The 16,095-nt window shown below is 44.2% G+C and overlaps 1 protein-coding gene across 6 annotated transcripts in view; it reads left to right on the top strand.

The window, feature by feature from the left end:
* LOC119963830 (meiosis 1 associated protein) overlaps positions 1–9,108 on the top strand; it is a 145,630-nt gene extending 136,522 nt beyond the window's left edge. For 5 of the 6 annotated variants that reach the window (XM_038793158.1, XM_038793162.1, XM_038793159.1 and 2 more), the window contains one exon: positions 7,577–9,108. In XM_038793158.1, the coding sequence (XP_038649086.1) occupies positions 7,577–7,750 (174 nt within the window). In that variant the 3' untranslated portion in view covers positions 7,751–9,108. Of the gene's footprint in view, positions 1–5,848; positions 6,478–7,576 lie in introns of those variants that run through there. The other variant, XM_038793160.1, reaches the window with a different exon arrangement.
* Positions 9,109–16,095: the final 6,987 nt, after the last annotated feature.

The raw sequence follows: 16,095 nt of genomic DNA, 5'->3' as shown, positions 1-16,095 counted from the left end.
TCCAAAAATGTGCAGATTAGGTGGATTGGCCATGGTAAATTGCCCTTAGTGTCCAAAAAAAGGTTAGGTGAGGTTACTGGATTACGGGGATAGGAAGGAGGTATGGGTTTAGATAGGGTGCTCTCTCCAAGGCCGGTGCAGACCTGATGGGCCGAGTGGCCTCCCCCTGCATTGTACATTCTATGATTCCATCCTGTGCCTTGGTGTGGTTGGGGGATTTAATGGGGTTCTTGTATTTGGAAAAAGTGAAATTTGCTCGTGGGGGAGGGGGGGTTGTCAAATGATGGATTCAAAACGGATGGGGTTTGTTTATACTACATTTCAAGGGACTGGTCACCATCAGCTGCTGGGGTGGGGGGAAGGATTGGTTAGGGTGTCAGGGGGCGGCAGGTTTGGGATTTTGTGTTGGTTTTATTCTGAGTGGCAGTTTTCAGTCAATCTCCTGAAGCCTGCTTAGTAGGCAAGAGGTGTTGATTACATCATTTGAAGTTTAACTGGTGTGTGAGACATCTCAGGCAGTCCCAGCTCTATTTCAGTAAAGAGCTTCAAAGCGCACCTACAGTGAACTTTGCGCACCTACAGTGGGAGAGAGGCCACACTCGGAGTGAGGCCACAGGCAGAGTGAGGTTTAAGCTTTAAACTCAGGAATTTAAAGCCGAGCAGGGATTCACTGCAGAGGGGAAGAGGTGCTCGCTGTTTTTTCTCCTTGCTTTGTATCTTTCAAATCTTCAGAGAGTGGTGTTGCCCCGCTGCTGAGGCTACAAGTGAGAACTGATTGGTAAGTGGTGGACAAGGTAAGTCATTACAACTTTCATCAATTATAGTTTGAAAATGTGTTTTGTGGTTTATAATCTGTAAGGGCTCTATTTGGTAGAAACAAGGACAAGCAAAGAAGGACCATGGAATATTGGAGCTTATCTAAGTAGTCGGCAGGGAGCAGAGTTGGCGCGATGTTGAGGAGGAGGAGCTTGGAAACATTAACATTGCAGTGTTAATGTAAGCCTATTTGTGACAATAAAGATTATTATTATTAAGTATATCAATGGGAAGAGGATAACCAAGGAAAGAGTAGGGCCCATTAGGGACCAACAGGGAAATCTGTGTATTTAGCCAGAGGACATAGGTAGGGTGTTGAACGAATACTTCATATCTGTCTTCAGCCAAGAGAATGAGGAGGTAGGTATAGAACGCGGAAGGAGAGACTCTGAGGATCTTGAGAACCTTGCTTTTAAAGGTTCACCGACCACTCCTCCACAATCTTTTGAGCTGTAATATTACAAACTGGAATGGCCTCTGGAAACCTAGTAGACACATCCATTATCATCAAAAGATATTGATTCCCACTTTTCGTTTTAGGAAGCGGTCCTACGCAATCAATTAGGACACTTGTAAAAGGTTCCTCAAATGCTGGAATGGGTATTAAGAGCGCTGTTTTATCACTGCTTGAGGTTTCCCTATCACTTGACATGTGTGACATGATTGACAAAATTAAACTACATCTTTATGTAGTCCAGGCCAATAAAAATGTTTCTGGATTTTAGCTTGAGTTTTCCTTATTCCCAAATGACCTCCCACTGGTACCTCATGTGCAACCCGTAACACCTCCCTTCTATACCCTACCGGCAATACTACTTGATGAACTTCTGCCCACTTTTCATCTGCCTGCATATGTAACGGTCTCCATTTTCTCATCAAGGCATCACTTTTACGGTAATAACACTCTGGTATACACTCAGATTCCTCTTCTCCGTATGCTTTCTGATACATCCATTTTATTTCTGTATCTTTCTGTTGTAACTCCGCCAATTTTCCTGAACTAAAAATATCCGCCTCATCGTCCACCTGCTCTTGTTCTTTTTCAACCATCTGATCAAAAATAGTTTCTGATAATTGCACGTCAACTTCATCTTCACTCTTTGCTTTCTCCTCTTGTCTTAACCTGTGACTTTCTGACCTTGTTACTACACAATCCGGAAAAATCCCAGGATATTCGTCCTTCAATACTTCAGTTAATTTTCCACTGGCTTATCAACCACAGTAGGCGATCCAGCTATATCATTACCCGAGATAAACTGTATTCCTGGTCAAGATAGTTTCTCTATTACTCCTACTATCACTTCACCACTCTTCACTGGACTTTCCAACCTTACCTTATATAATGGAACACTACTCCTCTCACCCTGAATTCCACATATTGCCACCTTTTCTGGCAACATTCTTCCAAAACTGCATAACTCCTCATCTCTTACCATTAAGGATTGACTAGCTCCCGTATCTCTTAAAATGGTGACTTCTTTGCCTGCTCCTCCTGATACACATGAGTAAACTTTACCCACACAAGTAAATCTTTAAAGCGATCTGGCACCTTCTTATCAATCACCTCTTGATCAGGCTGTACAATCTTTTGTACCTCCTTCGCTTCCCTTGGGCTTTCCTTGACCACTTTCACAAAACCCCACTGTCTTATCCTGTTTTACCACATCAGCCTTCCCAGTGTTTTTCTTCAACCACCAACACTGTGACTTTACATGGCCTAGTTTATTACAGTGAAAACATTTGAAACTTTTCATTTCTTTTCCACCCTCCTGGATTTCTTTTTTAACCTGAGGTACACTCTCCTTGTTCTCTCCCATCAGATCACCTTTACCTTTACCACTTGAGTATTTCTCATGTCCCCAGGCTGAATCTGATGTCGGAAACCAAGCTTTGATTTATGAACTAATTCATAAGCATCTGCCATTTCTGCTGCTAATCTCGCCGTTTTAACCCTCTGCTCTTCCACATGAGTTCTCACTACATCAGGAATTGAATTTTTCAACTCCTCCAAAAGTATAGTTTCTCTGAGAGCTTCATACATTTGGTCTATTTTCAAAGCCCTCATCCACCTATCAAAATTACTCTGTTTGAGCCTTTCAAACTCCATGTATGTTTGACCAAATTCTTTCCTTAATTTTCTAAACCTTTGTCTGTAAGCTTCAGGCACTAGTTCATATGCACCTAAGATGGATTTTTTTCACCTCCTCATACATCTCAGATACCTCCTCTGATAGTGATGCAAACACTTCACTAACCCTACCTACCAGCTTTTTTAAAATCAGTAATACCCACATGTCCTGTAGCCATTTCATTTGTTTAGCTACCTTCTCAAATGAAATGAAAAAGGCTTCCACTTCCTTCTCGTCAAACCTTGGCAATGCTTGGACATATTTAAATAAATTCCCACCAAGCCTTCGACTTTGACGCTCTTTCTCACTATCCTCATCGCTATCATCCAACTGTACGTTTCCCTTTATATCTGCCAATTTTAACTGACTGTCATGTTTCATGGTCATTTTCTGACGTTCAAACTCTCTCTCTTTATCTTTTTCCCTGATCTGTATCTCCCTTTCTCTTTCTTTTTGTTCTGCTTGGGCTATTCTTTCTGTTTTCCTTTCTTCTCTTTTTCTTCTCTCTCTCTTTCTCTTCTCTTTCTTTTTCCTCTCTCTCTCTTTCGTATTCAAGCTGCTTTAATTCTTTCTCATGTTCCATTTGTTTAATTTGCAACTGAATTTTTGCTATTTCCACTGAGTCAAGCTGTGTCTCAGGTAACTGTAAGTGCTTAGCCACCACCATAATTACCTCATCTTTTCGCATTTTGTCAGGTAATGTTAACTGCAATGTTTTTGCCAAATCTAACAGTCTGCTATTAGTCTCTGTCCTGTGACCGTCTCCACCCCCAAAAACTTCAGAGCCTCTGAAAGAGCCATTGTCCACAACACACTCCCTACTTAAACTAAAATACCACACCTGAAAAGCACCCAAAATATGCTCACCCCTCACTGTCTTTAAATTCACTAAGCCAATCCAATAGATAGACTTTTATCCTGGACAAGCCCCCAGTTTGTTATGGGCCAGGGTTTAGAGAACCCCAAAGTGTATCATGGGGTTCACCTGACCCACAACTTTCAGTAGATTGTGGTATGGGGAGCACACGGCCCACTCTACAGGTGTGGTACAGCAGAAATGAAAAGTATTTTTTTAAAACAAAACAATGAACTCAAGTTCACCTTTTTAAAACATACAGTGAACACCTTAGCAACCATCAATTCAAATACAACCCACAAAGACTACAACACTAAGTAAACCTTTAAGCTTTCTTTTTTAACATCCATACAACTTTTAAAAAAACAAAACCTTTATCAGAAGCACATCAGGTTAAAGTCATAACTGAAAACATTTATAATTCTGAATTCACCAAATGATCAAGAGATAGTATTTTGATGGCAGAGAGAACAGCAGTACACCTGCTTGGTCTGGCTTCAGCTCCAACACTGAAAACGAAACTAAAGCACACCCTGCAGCAAACAGCCTAAAACAAAATTAAAAAGCTGACAGACAGCCCAGCTCCACCAACACTCTGACATCACTGCAGTAATAAACACCCATTTCTTAAAGGTACTCTCACTACAGATATTTATATACATACCCATTTATAAACACCCGTTTCTTAAAGGTACTCTGACATGACCAGTGTTCCAAGTGGGCTTACATTAACACTGCAATGAAGAGGAGAATGGAGAATGTCCAATTCACCTAACAAGCACATCTTTCGGGACTTGTAGGAGGAAACCGGAGGAAACCTACAGACACGGGGAGAGCATGCAGACTCCACACAGACAGTGAGCCAAGCCTGGAATCAAACCCAGGTCCCTGGCGCTGTGAAGCAATAGTGATAACCACTGTGCTCCCGTGGCACCCATAACCGTAATAGAGTCCTATATTTGCATTTACAATGCCATTTGCTTGTGAAAGCTTATCATGTGTAACTCAGTCTGGCTAGGAGTGGCATAGCACTAAGTATTAAAGATTATATTGCACTGTAAAAAGTTAAAAGCAAAATTGAAGGAGTGGTTGACTTTAACTTTTGTGCACTTGATCAGTGGTGCATGCCAGCAACCCACCATCACGACATAAAAAAAGGCCTAGCCCAGCTCTCATTTACATTCAACTAGGGAGATGACAAAACAGTCCTGATGTCATCCAGCCGGCAAATAGTTACGTCTTGGAACAGATTCCAATCGAGGATTGAAGAAGTGGATAGGGTAAGACAGGACCAACCCTGATTATTTTTGCAAGGACCAGAGAAAAGCTCCAGCTTCTCCTGCCTTCACAAAAATAATTTAAAACTTAACTTTACAGGGTCCCTTCGGCTCTGTCACCAGTGAAACTACCGGGAATTACACTCCAACTAGTTCTCTCCCAAATCCCTAATTGGAGTCCTATGTAATTCATAGTTCCCCAAAATGTGCACACTAAAAAGAACTAATGCCTGAACCAGCTGTTTTAGCCACCCAGCAGTAGAGCGGTAGTGGTGATTGGTTCATTAACCATATTGATGGGCAATATGTCTGTCAACCCAATATTTGAGGCCTTTACCACCTCCTTAAAACTAATTTTGATAAGTTAAAATCATCCCTTAAGAGTCTTTCCTAATGCTGGTCATTAGCAACAGAGGATTTTCCATAACTCACAGCTAGAAAGCAGCGAAGAGCTGGCAGATCTGCTTTAATGAACCTTGGCAAACAGCAACAGCTTGCATCAGTGTTTAGCGTAGCAATTAAAGTTTGCAGCTCGGAAAACATGTCATTAGCACAGGTTCCAAAATAAATACAAATGCATCAAACAAATTATCTGAGGAAGCTACTTATGACCTTATTGAAATATTACGTGGCATACCTTGTGCATGCACATGTGCAGGTATGACAGGTCTGCAAGAGAGAATATTATGTTATTTAAAAAATAATATGCAAATAAGTTCAAGTGCCATGAGTAATTTATAAGTTTCATATTTTGGGATCTTTTGTTTTAGTTCCAGATCTTTGTTAACCTTCTTCTGAGGATTAAAACAGTAATTAATAGGATTGGAATTTGAAATTGGCCGACTGATTGGAACATTATTATCCAGAAGAATTACCAAGATTTCAGAGGTTTTTGATTGATGAAATCAGCTTTCAGTCTCTTGCATTATGACCGAACTTCAAAGCTTAACAAAATAAATTCTTTTGACAGTCTTCACAAAGCCTTTCTCCTGCTTTCTCTTGAAAATGCGAACTCTTGCTGATTTAAGTCTCCATGAACATGAGTAACTTTCTGGTACCATGTAGGAGTCTAGATTGTGAGTGTGATCTTCATAGCCCAACATCAGAGTGGAATTTAATGCCCCAAGGTGATTTTGGTGGCAGGAAGGCATTTAATTGGGAACAAAGGTGGTGGGTGCAACATTCCCATCTTTTCCCCGATTAAGTCTGTGATGGGAAGGCTCATGGGCGGTTGTCAATCCTCATCCCCCTGACACGGATATTCACCCAAGCGGCGGGCGGGGGACTTGCCAAGTGGGAAGCCCAAAAAGCAAACCTTGTTGCGGTTGTTTTCGAGCTTCAGGAGGTGGGCCCCACCGAGTCAATGCCAGTTTGGAGGAACCTAACATCAGGAAGGGGAACCCACTGAGAGTCACCCAACTACATTTGCTGGGTGGGTTTCCTCCGGGTGCTCCGGTTTCCTCCTACAGTCCAAAGACATGCGGGTTAGGTGGATTGGCCATGCTAAATTGCCCTTAGTGTCCAGAAAATGATAAGCGGTGGTTACTGGGTTATGGGGATAGGGTGGATACATGGGCTTCAGTAGCGTGATCTTTGTAAGGGCCGGTGCAGACTCGATGGACCGAATGGCCTCTATCTGCACTGTAAATTCAATGATTCTATGAAATCGCCCTCTTCCCCTTCTTTCCGGCAATCCCTATTTTGCCATTACTCACCTGTAGCCTGGATTCCACAATGATTCTGAGCCTCTAGTGAGTGTGTTATCAGCAGCAGGTGACTGCCATCCCAGTGGCGCTACTGAACAATGTTGCCAGCTTTTGATTGGCTGGTAGCTCTTGGCAGGCGGGAGGGACTTGCACCCCTGGGGCCTTTGTTTCTTAGAAAGGCCTGCTGCTGCCTAGTTCAGCGCTTGACCGGCACACAATAAGATGGCCTTCTCAAGAGACAACACATGTCAACCTCTAGGTATTCAGCCAGTGGGCGAGACACCCCATTGTCTACACTAAATTCTACAGTTCCATCAGTGATCTGAGCTCTGGAATTCCCTCCCCAAACCTCTCTGCCTCTTTACCTCTCTCTGCTCTTTTAAACATTCCTTCAAACCCATCTCTTTGATCAAGCTTTTGATCACTTGTCCTCATATCTTCTTCCATGGCTCATTGTCAGATTTTGTTTCTAACTAACCAGAATCAGACCTCATTTGTCACCCCACGATGGCAAAGCACTCCTGCTTTCCAGGTGGCGAGGCAGTGGGGAGGGGAGTAGCTGTTGGACAGTGAAAGAGTCGCTGATGTTCACTGCTTTCCCAACTAGCCCATAAGAACAGAAATTAATTGTGCTCCAGTCGTGGCCCTAGCTTAGATTAGCACAGATTGGAAATGGAATCTGGAGCCCCAACAGCCAATGGGTAAGTCATTGTGCAGATGCCAGCAGGAAATGTTATCATTTTGTTCTGGTGATACACTATTAATCATTGCCTATTTTTGTTTCTCTTCCAGCAACAGAACAGACCGTACCAAAACAAAATCAAAGCTACAGTGGCCCCCTTCCCATTAGCCCGTCAGCCCACCAATCAGCCTAAGAGTTTCCGACCTGCATTGCCTATGAGCACTTGCTCGCATAGAAGAGCCCAGTTTCCAGATGATGATGATGAGTTTCTGTCAGGCTTCTGATGCTTTTAGTTAATTTAAGTTTCCCATACGCTATTGTTTAAGCAGTAGAAGATATCTTTTCTGGCACCTGTAGCTATTGTTAGACAGGGGTTTAAAATTGCACTGGTCCCAAATTGCAGAAACTGGGAGCGTTCCATTCGGGTCAGAAAATGTACTGTGGCATTTTCCTGACTGGGTTACAAAGTTTCTGGTGAGATTTTCGAAATACATCTTCATTTACTGTTGCCCGTCATAGACATGGGTTGCTCCTTGATTTATTTAGTGACCAAATTTTCATTGCCTAGTTCTTCACCTACCAATAGCTTATCGGTCACTTCAGAAACCCAAATTTAAATCTAGCTAGATGAAAGAGGTTAAAAAGAAAAAATCCTCTCCCGTCTGCTAGCTACGAGGATTCTGGTGATGTGAATTTGGGAAATATAGAAACAAGAATAAGTCATTCAGTCCCTCAAGCCTATTCTAATTCGTATGGTATTAAGTCTAGTGCTGAGAGGGTGTACAACACTGATTAAGCACTACGTTGACAACCCCGCTGTAAACAGTTGGAAAAATGTGATGATGACATGGGAAAGGATGCTTTTTTTGGAAGTTTGGTTGAGGCACAGTGTTGGTGCAGGGTGCAAAGAGTTTTGCACTTCCATGTAATCTGTCCGAAGCCTGTCTTGGAGTGCAAAATGGGGGTCCAAAATGAAAACTGCTCCATTTATTAACATTGCTGCCTCGACCAACAGGGGAAAAAAGTTCTTTTTTAAGTGTGGTCATTTCTTTTGCCCGAGGATAGACAATTTCACACATACAATAGCGATATGGAGAAGGAATAACTCATAAAAACATAAACATGCTGCAAGATGAGATTCATGGAGTTGAATTTGAATTCCTGATCTCAGTGTGCCATCATCCAAAAGAGATCACCATCTTAGCACTCCCCTTTGATTAGCTCTATATGGTAGTTGGGAGAATCTTGCATCTCTTCAGTGATGGGGAAATGTGTGTGACATGAGAAGCCAAAATAATAAAGTGAAAAATGGGGGTAAAATACAAAGGGAGCATGTGGAGATTACAATTTGAGGGTGGCATTTAAAACTTAGAAGAATGGAGGTAAATACATTTCTACCACTGGGTAAATCAGAATATGGTTATTAGCAGAGGAATAATCATACCTTTTATCCTCTACATCCTTGATTTTAACTTGAACCGGTTCTTTGCAGTTCTTGTTAAAATTAGTCATCTTTTATCCAGCTTGTAACAGGAGCATTTGCCCTCTGGTAATTTACTGTGAAATATTACCCAAAAAATGTTCTGTTTTGCGATTTCATGAATGCTTTTAATTATACTGAGAGATATCTATCATTGTATAACTTTATTATATTTAATAGTTGGTAAAAAACTGCAATAAATTTATTGCGACAGGTATTGAACAGCTGTAATTTTGTTAAACTTGATGAAAGGAGCCATAAAAAAGTTAACAATTAACAGTATACTGCTGCAGCAAGAGTGGTGTAGCCACACAAGTGTTCATTTGGAGATTATGCACTCTATTATTATGATTAGGGACCAGGAACTTTTTCTTGAAGTAAACAGGCAAAAATCTCTGTTCGGGAGACTTAAGTGTTAATGGTGGGACTGAAATGCGTGCAAATTTGAAAATTAGATAAATTTTTGTTAAACAAACATATTAAAGGATATGGGCCAAGGGCAGGTTTACGGAGTAAGGCCACAGATCAATCATAATCTCATTCAATGGTGGGACAGGCTCAAGGCTTACTCCTGTTCCCATGTAATTTCCTGCACTAAGCTCCTTGACGGGTCAAAGATCCAGAAACATCGCTATACCTCACACAGGTGAGTCCACTTCTTCTGAAGACCTGTAAATGTGATCAGGCACCAGAGATTGGATCATAGCCAAGACCTTTATTGGCTGCACATGTACTTTCCAGCAGAGGTCACTGGAGAGCAGGGTATCAGACTGAATTTCCTCTTCCACTTATCTGGTCACTTATTGCTGTTTGTCAGCCCTGCTGTGCATAAATTAGCTTTTGCTCACAGCTCACATGGGACCGGGATTCTCCAAGCCTCCGACGGGTCGGAGAATCGGCGGAGGCGCGGGAAATTCCCGGCATGCCACTCTGACACCGGGCCGTCGATTCACCGGCGACTGGAGAATCGGCGCCACTCGCGGTCGCCGTGGCGCTGGTCGGGGGCCGCTGAAATAGGCCCCCGCAGCGATTCTCCACGTCGACGGGCCGAACTCCCGCCAAGTCCCGCCACTATGGTTCAAACCTGGTACCACCCGGCGGGAGCTCAGACCCGCGGTCGCTATGGGCGCCCTAGTTGGGGGGGGGGGGGCTCCACAATCTGGAGGGGGCCTACCTCCTTCCGCTCGGGCCCGCTATTTGGTCCCCAACATGTAGCTCCGTTCCGCCGTGCTAGCCCCCTAAGAAACTGAGAATTGCTGGGCCAGGACGCCTGTTGACGTAGGCATACACCACTCCGGTGTTTACGCCGGCGTCAACACTTGGCCGGGATTTCGGAGAATCCCGGCCTACATTTCAAAGACAGCAGTAAAGTACTTTGGAAAAAGCTGAGATTGTGAAAGGTGCCTGCCATATAAATGAGTTATTTTTTTTCATTCCTGTGGAGAAATATTTGTGGTTAGCCAAACAAAATCAGCAGTAATATCCAGTGATAATCAACATGCCTGCAGATAGTGCCAGGAGCAACGTGGAAATCAGCTACTTGACTAGGTCTATGTTAACAACTCTGGAACAGTGTTCAGTGCCATGAAATAAATTATTTGGAGGTTAGGGGAGGGAAATATTACATAAAATTTTATTTTACATTTTAGGCAGCTAAAAGTTTGCAATTGCTCTGACAGATGGATCCCAGCCAAGTGCCAATGTTACCAGCATGGTCTTCTGATGGTGCAGGAAAGAAGATTGAATTACTTTCTGACGTATGTCACAATTTCAGAACGTTCTGAAGCACCTCGCAGACAAAGGGCAGCACAGTAGCTCAGTGGTTAGCACTGTTGCTTCACAGTGCTGGGAACCCGGGTTCGATTCCCGGCTCAGATCACTGTCTGGTTGGAGTCTGCACGTTCTCCCAGTGGCTGCGTGGGTTTCCTCCGGGTGCTCCGGTTTCCTCCCACATGTTCAAAAGACGAGCTGTTAGGTGAATTGGACATTCTGAATTCTCCCTCAGTGTACCCGAACAGGCAGCGTTGTGTGGTGACCAGGAGATTTAGAGGTAACTTCAGCCTACTTTTGAAGTACTTAGGAAACAACGCAGCCAGTTTGAACACAGTAAGGTCTCACAAATGGCATTCTCATAATAAACAAATAATCTACATGAAATGCACTATGCAAATGCAGACTGTTGTTGAATCACTGCGTTTGCCAAGCCAAGGTAGATGTTAGGCCTAGGTCTGGGCATCTCTTACTTCGAGTGACTCCCCAGCTGGCAAATGAACTTCTCGATCGCTGTCTGGGATTTGCCTACTGGTAAACACACATGGAGATAACCGGGGAGGACAAGGTCAGTGAAACTAGTTCCCTGCATGGAATGAAAAGTTAGGTCATCTACAGTATTAATTTCAAAAAATTGCAGACATATTAAAGGAAATGCATATCAGACAGTTGATGTTAATAACTGAAAAAGAGGAACTTGTGATGAGAAATTGGAAGGAAGAAACAGCCTAGGCTGCAACAGCTTTATCAGTGTCAGCTGTGGCTCACATTCTGCTCTGAGTCAGAAGGTCCTGGGTTCATAGTCCCACTAAGATTTGACTACATCATTCAGAATGACATTTCTGCAGTGCTGAAGCAGTGCTGCACTGTTGAAAGTGCCAGCTTATGAAATATTAAACAGAGACCCAGTCTTCCCGCTTACAGGTGATGTACATGATCCCGGAGAACTATTCAGAGAATTATAAAGACTCTCCAGCCTATCGTGTCTGTGTTAGATCTCTGCAACAGCAACTAAGCCAGTTCCACTGTCTCTTTCCCCATAACCCTGCAATTTTGTTTTCTCAAGATAATTATGTAAATCCCTTTTAAAAACCACAATAAACTCGGCCTCCACCACACTCTCAGGTGTTGCATTCCCGACCCAAATCGTTCTCTGGGTAAAATATTTTTCAGCAAATCTTCCTTTGGTTCTTTTGCCATTCAGTGTTGCCTGGCTTTGAAACCTTATGCCTGTTTTCCCTCTACTCTGTCCAGAACCCTCATGATTTTGAATATCTCGAAAATCTCTTCTCAACCTTCTCTTCTCCAAGCAGAACAGCTTGAGCTTCTCCAACAAATCCATTTCGCTGAAGTCCCTCATACCTTGAACCATTCCTGTACATCATTTCTCCAGCCTTTCCAATGGTACCCAACATTGGACACTAGGCTCCAGTTAGGGCCAGCATTTTCTAAAATGTTTGTGTGTGCTGCACAGCCCCAGGAACTTCTTCACTGAAGTGTCCAACCGAGGTGCATGTCCTTGTGATGGTGGAGGGTGTTGGAGACAGCTGTGCCGGGAAGTCAGTGTCATCTCCGGACTCGAGCTCCAGGGTGTCATGGGATGTGTGTGGAGAGCACACGTCCGTCCTCGTCGCTGGTCGACACACGGGGTTCTGACTTGGGTTGGGGCCACCCCAGCAGCTCTTGCAAGACACAAGATGCATGATTGCACCACGGGGTGGGGGTGGGGAACCGCAACTCAGCAGGGTCTCACTTCCTCACGTTGCCAACCTCTGCCCCCGTGATTGCCCTTTCTTAGGGTGTGCCCAACACATACAGTGCTCTCTGCTCTGCTGCAGTAGGGGCTACAGGTTCGGCGGTCCACCTCCAGTCTTCTCCCGTTCCTGACAGTTGTGGGTGACCAGCTCCTGCGGAATGGGGCTGAGGAAAACAAGACACACAGGATTAGACAGTTCAACGCATACAGGTGTGTGGGACAGGGATTGGTGCCAGGGACACAGTGCTGACTACTCACCCTGGCCATCCTGAGGAGGTTGCGCAGTTTTTTGTGGTACTACTGGCCGGGCCAGATGATGTTGCCCATGGCCCTGTCCATCTGGCACCTGTACCCAGGCCCGGCGAATGGCAGTGGCTGGCATGCACAGGACTAAGTCGCTGACTTTGAAAGCAGCCGAAGGCAGGCCAGCAGCACGGTTCAATTCCCGTACCAGCCTCCCCGAACAGGCGCCGGAATGTGGCAACTAGGGGCTTTTCACAGTAACTTCACTTGAAGCCTACTTGTGACAATAAGCGATTTTCATTTCACCCCAGGGTACAGAGTCGCCCTCCATCTCCTCCACGGTGTCCAGCAGGGTCTCCAGTTCCGCATCGGTGAAGCTCAGGGCTACACGTCTTGCTGCCATCTTGTTGGCTGGGATGAGTGTGCATAGGGAGTGAAGTGTGTACATGCGGCTGCAGCTTGTCAGCCTCCTGAGTGCCAACCCTGAACCCGGTGAATCCGGCACCGTTCTTCATTGGAATCGATTGTGTTCCATGTGACATGAAGCCTCACAATCCCTACCATTCAAAGTACTTCCATGTTTGGGGGTCATCCACAAATTTGAAATGGTGACCTGCACTAGGGTCTGGTTTAGCTCATTGGGCTAAATTGCTGGCTTTTATTGCAGGCCAGCAGCACGGTTCAATTCCCGTACCAGCCTCCCCGAACAGGCGCTGGAATGTGGCGACTAAGGGCTTTTCACAGTAACTTCATTGAAGCCTACTCGTGACAATAAGCGATTTTCATTTCATTTTTCACACCCAAGTCTGGGCCATTAATATTGACAATCAATAGTGATCCTAGTGCCGACCTCGAATGAACCCCATAGGGCTGGTTTAGCTCAGTGGGCCAGATAGCTGGTTTGTGATGCAGAACAAAGTCAGCAGCGCGGGTTCAATTCCCGTACCAGCTTACCCGAACAGGTGCCGGAATGTGGTGACTTGGGGCTTTTCACAGTAACTTCATACTTGTGACAATAAAAGGTTATTATTGTTATTATTGAATACCTCGTTCCAGCCCAAAAAACAACCATGCGCTATTACTCTTTGTTTCCTGTTACTTGGTCAACTTCATACCTATGCTGCCACTGTCCAATTTATTGAGTGGATTTCAACTTTTCTGACAAGCCTGGATGCAGCACTTTTGTGGCACAATGTACTTTAGAAGCCCACATACCTGTTACCACATCAAGTTAGATAAACTCACCACCACCTTCTAGGGATAGGCAATAAATGCTGGCCTAACCAGCGACACTCACATCGCATAAATGAATTTTTTAAAAACACAATCCATGCTAGCTGTGATGATCGGAATACATTGCCCCTTTAAGAGGCTTGGAACCCTGGGGGACTCCGCCTCTGGCTACGCCCCCTGGGAAACAATACTTAAGATGAGACTCCATTTTGCGAGCACACTTCTCATGGAGGCTGCCATTGTTCACTGCTTATTAAAGCCTTTGATTACTGACCTAACTTTCATGTCGTAATTGAGAGTGCCTCACTAGCTTTATACACTACATGAGGAGTGGGTGCTGATTTGTTGTAGTACAATTTGTTGCTCCCCTTGAGATTTTGTATTAGTGCAAGGTGAAAAGTGTCAACAGCATGTCTTTTTTTTCAGCAATACTCAAGCTATGTATGACCAAGCAACTATTTTCTCGGTATTCCAGATACATCTCATCTGATATGATGACTTAGCTACTTGAACCACAGCCAGCCTTTCAAATGCCTCCTCTTAATCACTTTTCCACTCATCCAGTGTCTCAACTAGCTCCTCTTTCACTGTGACTTTGGTAAGAAGTCTTACAACACCAGGTTATGGTATAGTGACTTTGGCAACACCTTCTTCCTTGGCAAAGACAGATAATGTTACTGTTGTATCTGTAAAACCTCAGGTACTTTCGACCGGTTTACTTATTCAAAGGTTTTACCGAGAGTGTCTTTATTTACAAGGAAGCAAACCACAAACATAGTACAATATTCAACAATATTTATTAACACAATTAACCACAGAATACTAGAGCTACCCAAGATCAGTGTATACTATCCATAATGATGGCTTGGTAGGCTATGGATCTGATCGCTGGATTTCCTCTGGCCCATCTTCAGAAAGGTGGTTCGCACTGGCGGTCACTTCCTTCCTTCCTTCTGGTATGGTCAAGCTCTGTCTGGTCTGGTCTCCACTTCTCCGATCTGGTCAAGGTCACCAGAGTCTGCACACAAGAGTCTGCTTCAAAGGGGTCCGGAGTGCCTGTTTGTATCCCCCTTCCTTCACACCCTTTTGCCATTTCCTCTGGCTTTCTGCCAATGATTCCTCAGGAGGGGGTTTCAGCAGTCAATGGTCCGGTTGATGACTGTTTGACAGACCACCCGAGCTCTCCCCTCGGGACCCATCTTTGGTGGTGTGGGCTCCACCTGACCTGTTCCCACATAAGGTAACAGTCAAAACTTTGGGTGACGGAAAGTCTGGTTCAAACTCAGCTACTGACAATAGACCCGTGCATATCAATAGGGTGCAATGATCTCCTTGGTGCTGTGTACTTGACTTTGGTCAAGTTTGAATTCCAACAGCCTGCCTGAGGTTTGACTGCAGTATGATTTTAAAATGCCCAATTCTTTAATTTAGGATATCCAATGTAATCGGGTGAATTTTTAAAATTTAAAATACCCACTTTTATACGGGCCTAAATCTAGGCCTTGCTAGGTTACTACATCACCTATTAGCTCAGCCATGCACCCCGCCTATATGCATAGATCCCTTTTTGGTCCCAAATCTATTTTATCCTTTTACAATTTTGTTTACTCTGTATTTCCCTGCAGGAGAGCATGCAAATTCTTCCCAGTGTACTGACCGAAATATAATGCTCAATCAACATCGCTAATATAAATGATCTAGTCATTACCTTTTTGGTATTTGTGGGAGCTTGCCATGCACCTATTGGCTCCCATATTGCCTACAATGAAATAGGGGTTACGCTTCAAAAAGCTGTGATATGATTTAGAAATAGCCTGAGGTGGAAGTCACGCAAAATGGTGGCGTGGTAGAGCAGTGTTAGGCCTGAATTGAGATTCCAATTTCTATGCAGACATGCATGGTTTTGAGTCCCAGCCTGAACTGAATGGTTTCAGCAGTAACCCCCCCGCCCCCCCCCCCCCCCCCCCCCCCCTTCCCCCAAAATAGGGTAAACAAGTGCCAACTCAAATTAAGTCACAATTTAATGGGGGGAAAACAGAGTCTAAATTTGAGCGCATTTAACGTGTTTCTCAGCAAAAGACCCCGCTATCAAATAGGACTTTTTTTTCCTGGCCTTAGTGAGGAACGCCACGCCAAGGCCACACTGC

The sequence above is a fragment of the Scyliorhinus canicula genome, chromosome 3 (genome assembly GCF_902713615.1).
Source record: "Scyliorhinus canicula chromosome 3, sScyCan1.1, whole genome shotgun sequence".
In the NCBI taxonomy this organism is placed as follows: Eukaryota; Metazoa; Chordata; class Chondrichthyes; order Carcharhiniformes; family Scyliorhinidae; genus Scyliorhinus; species Scyliorhinus canicula.
Note: the sequence above shows the minus strand (reverse complement) of the source record. Positions and strands in the feature narration are given on the sequence as shown.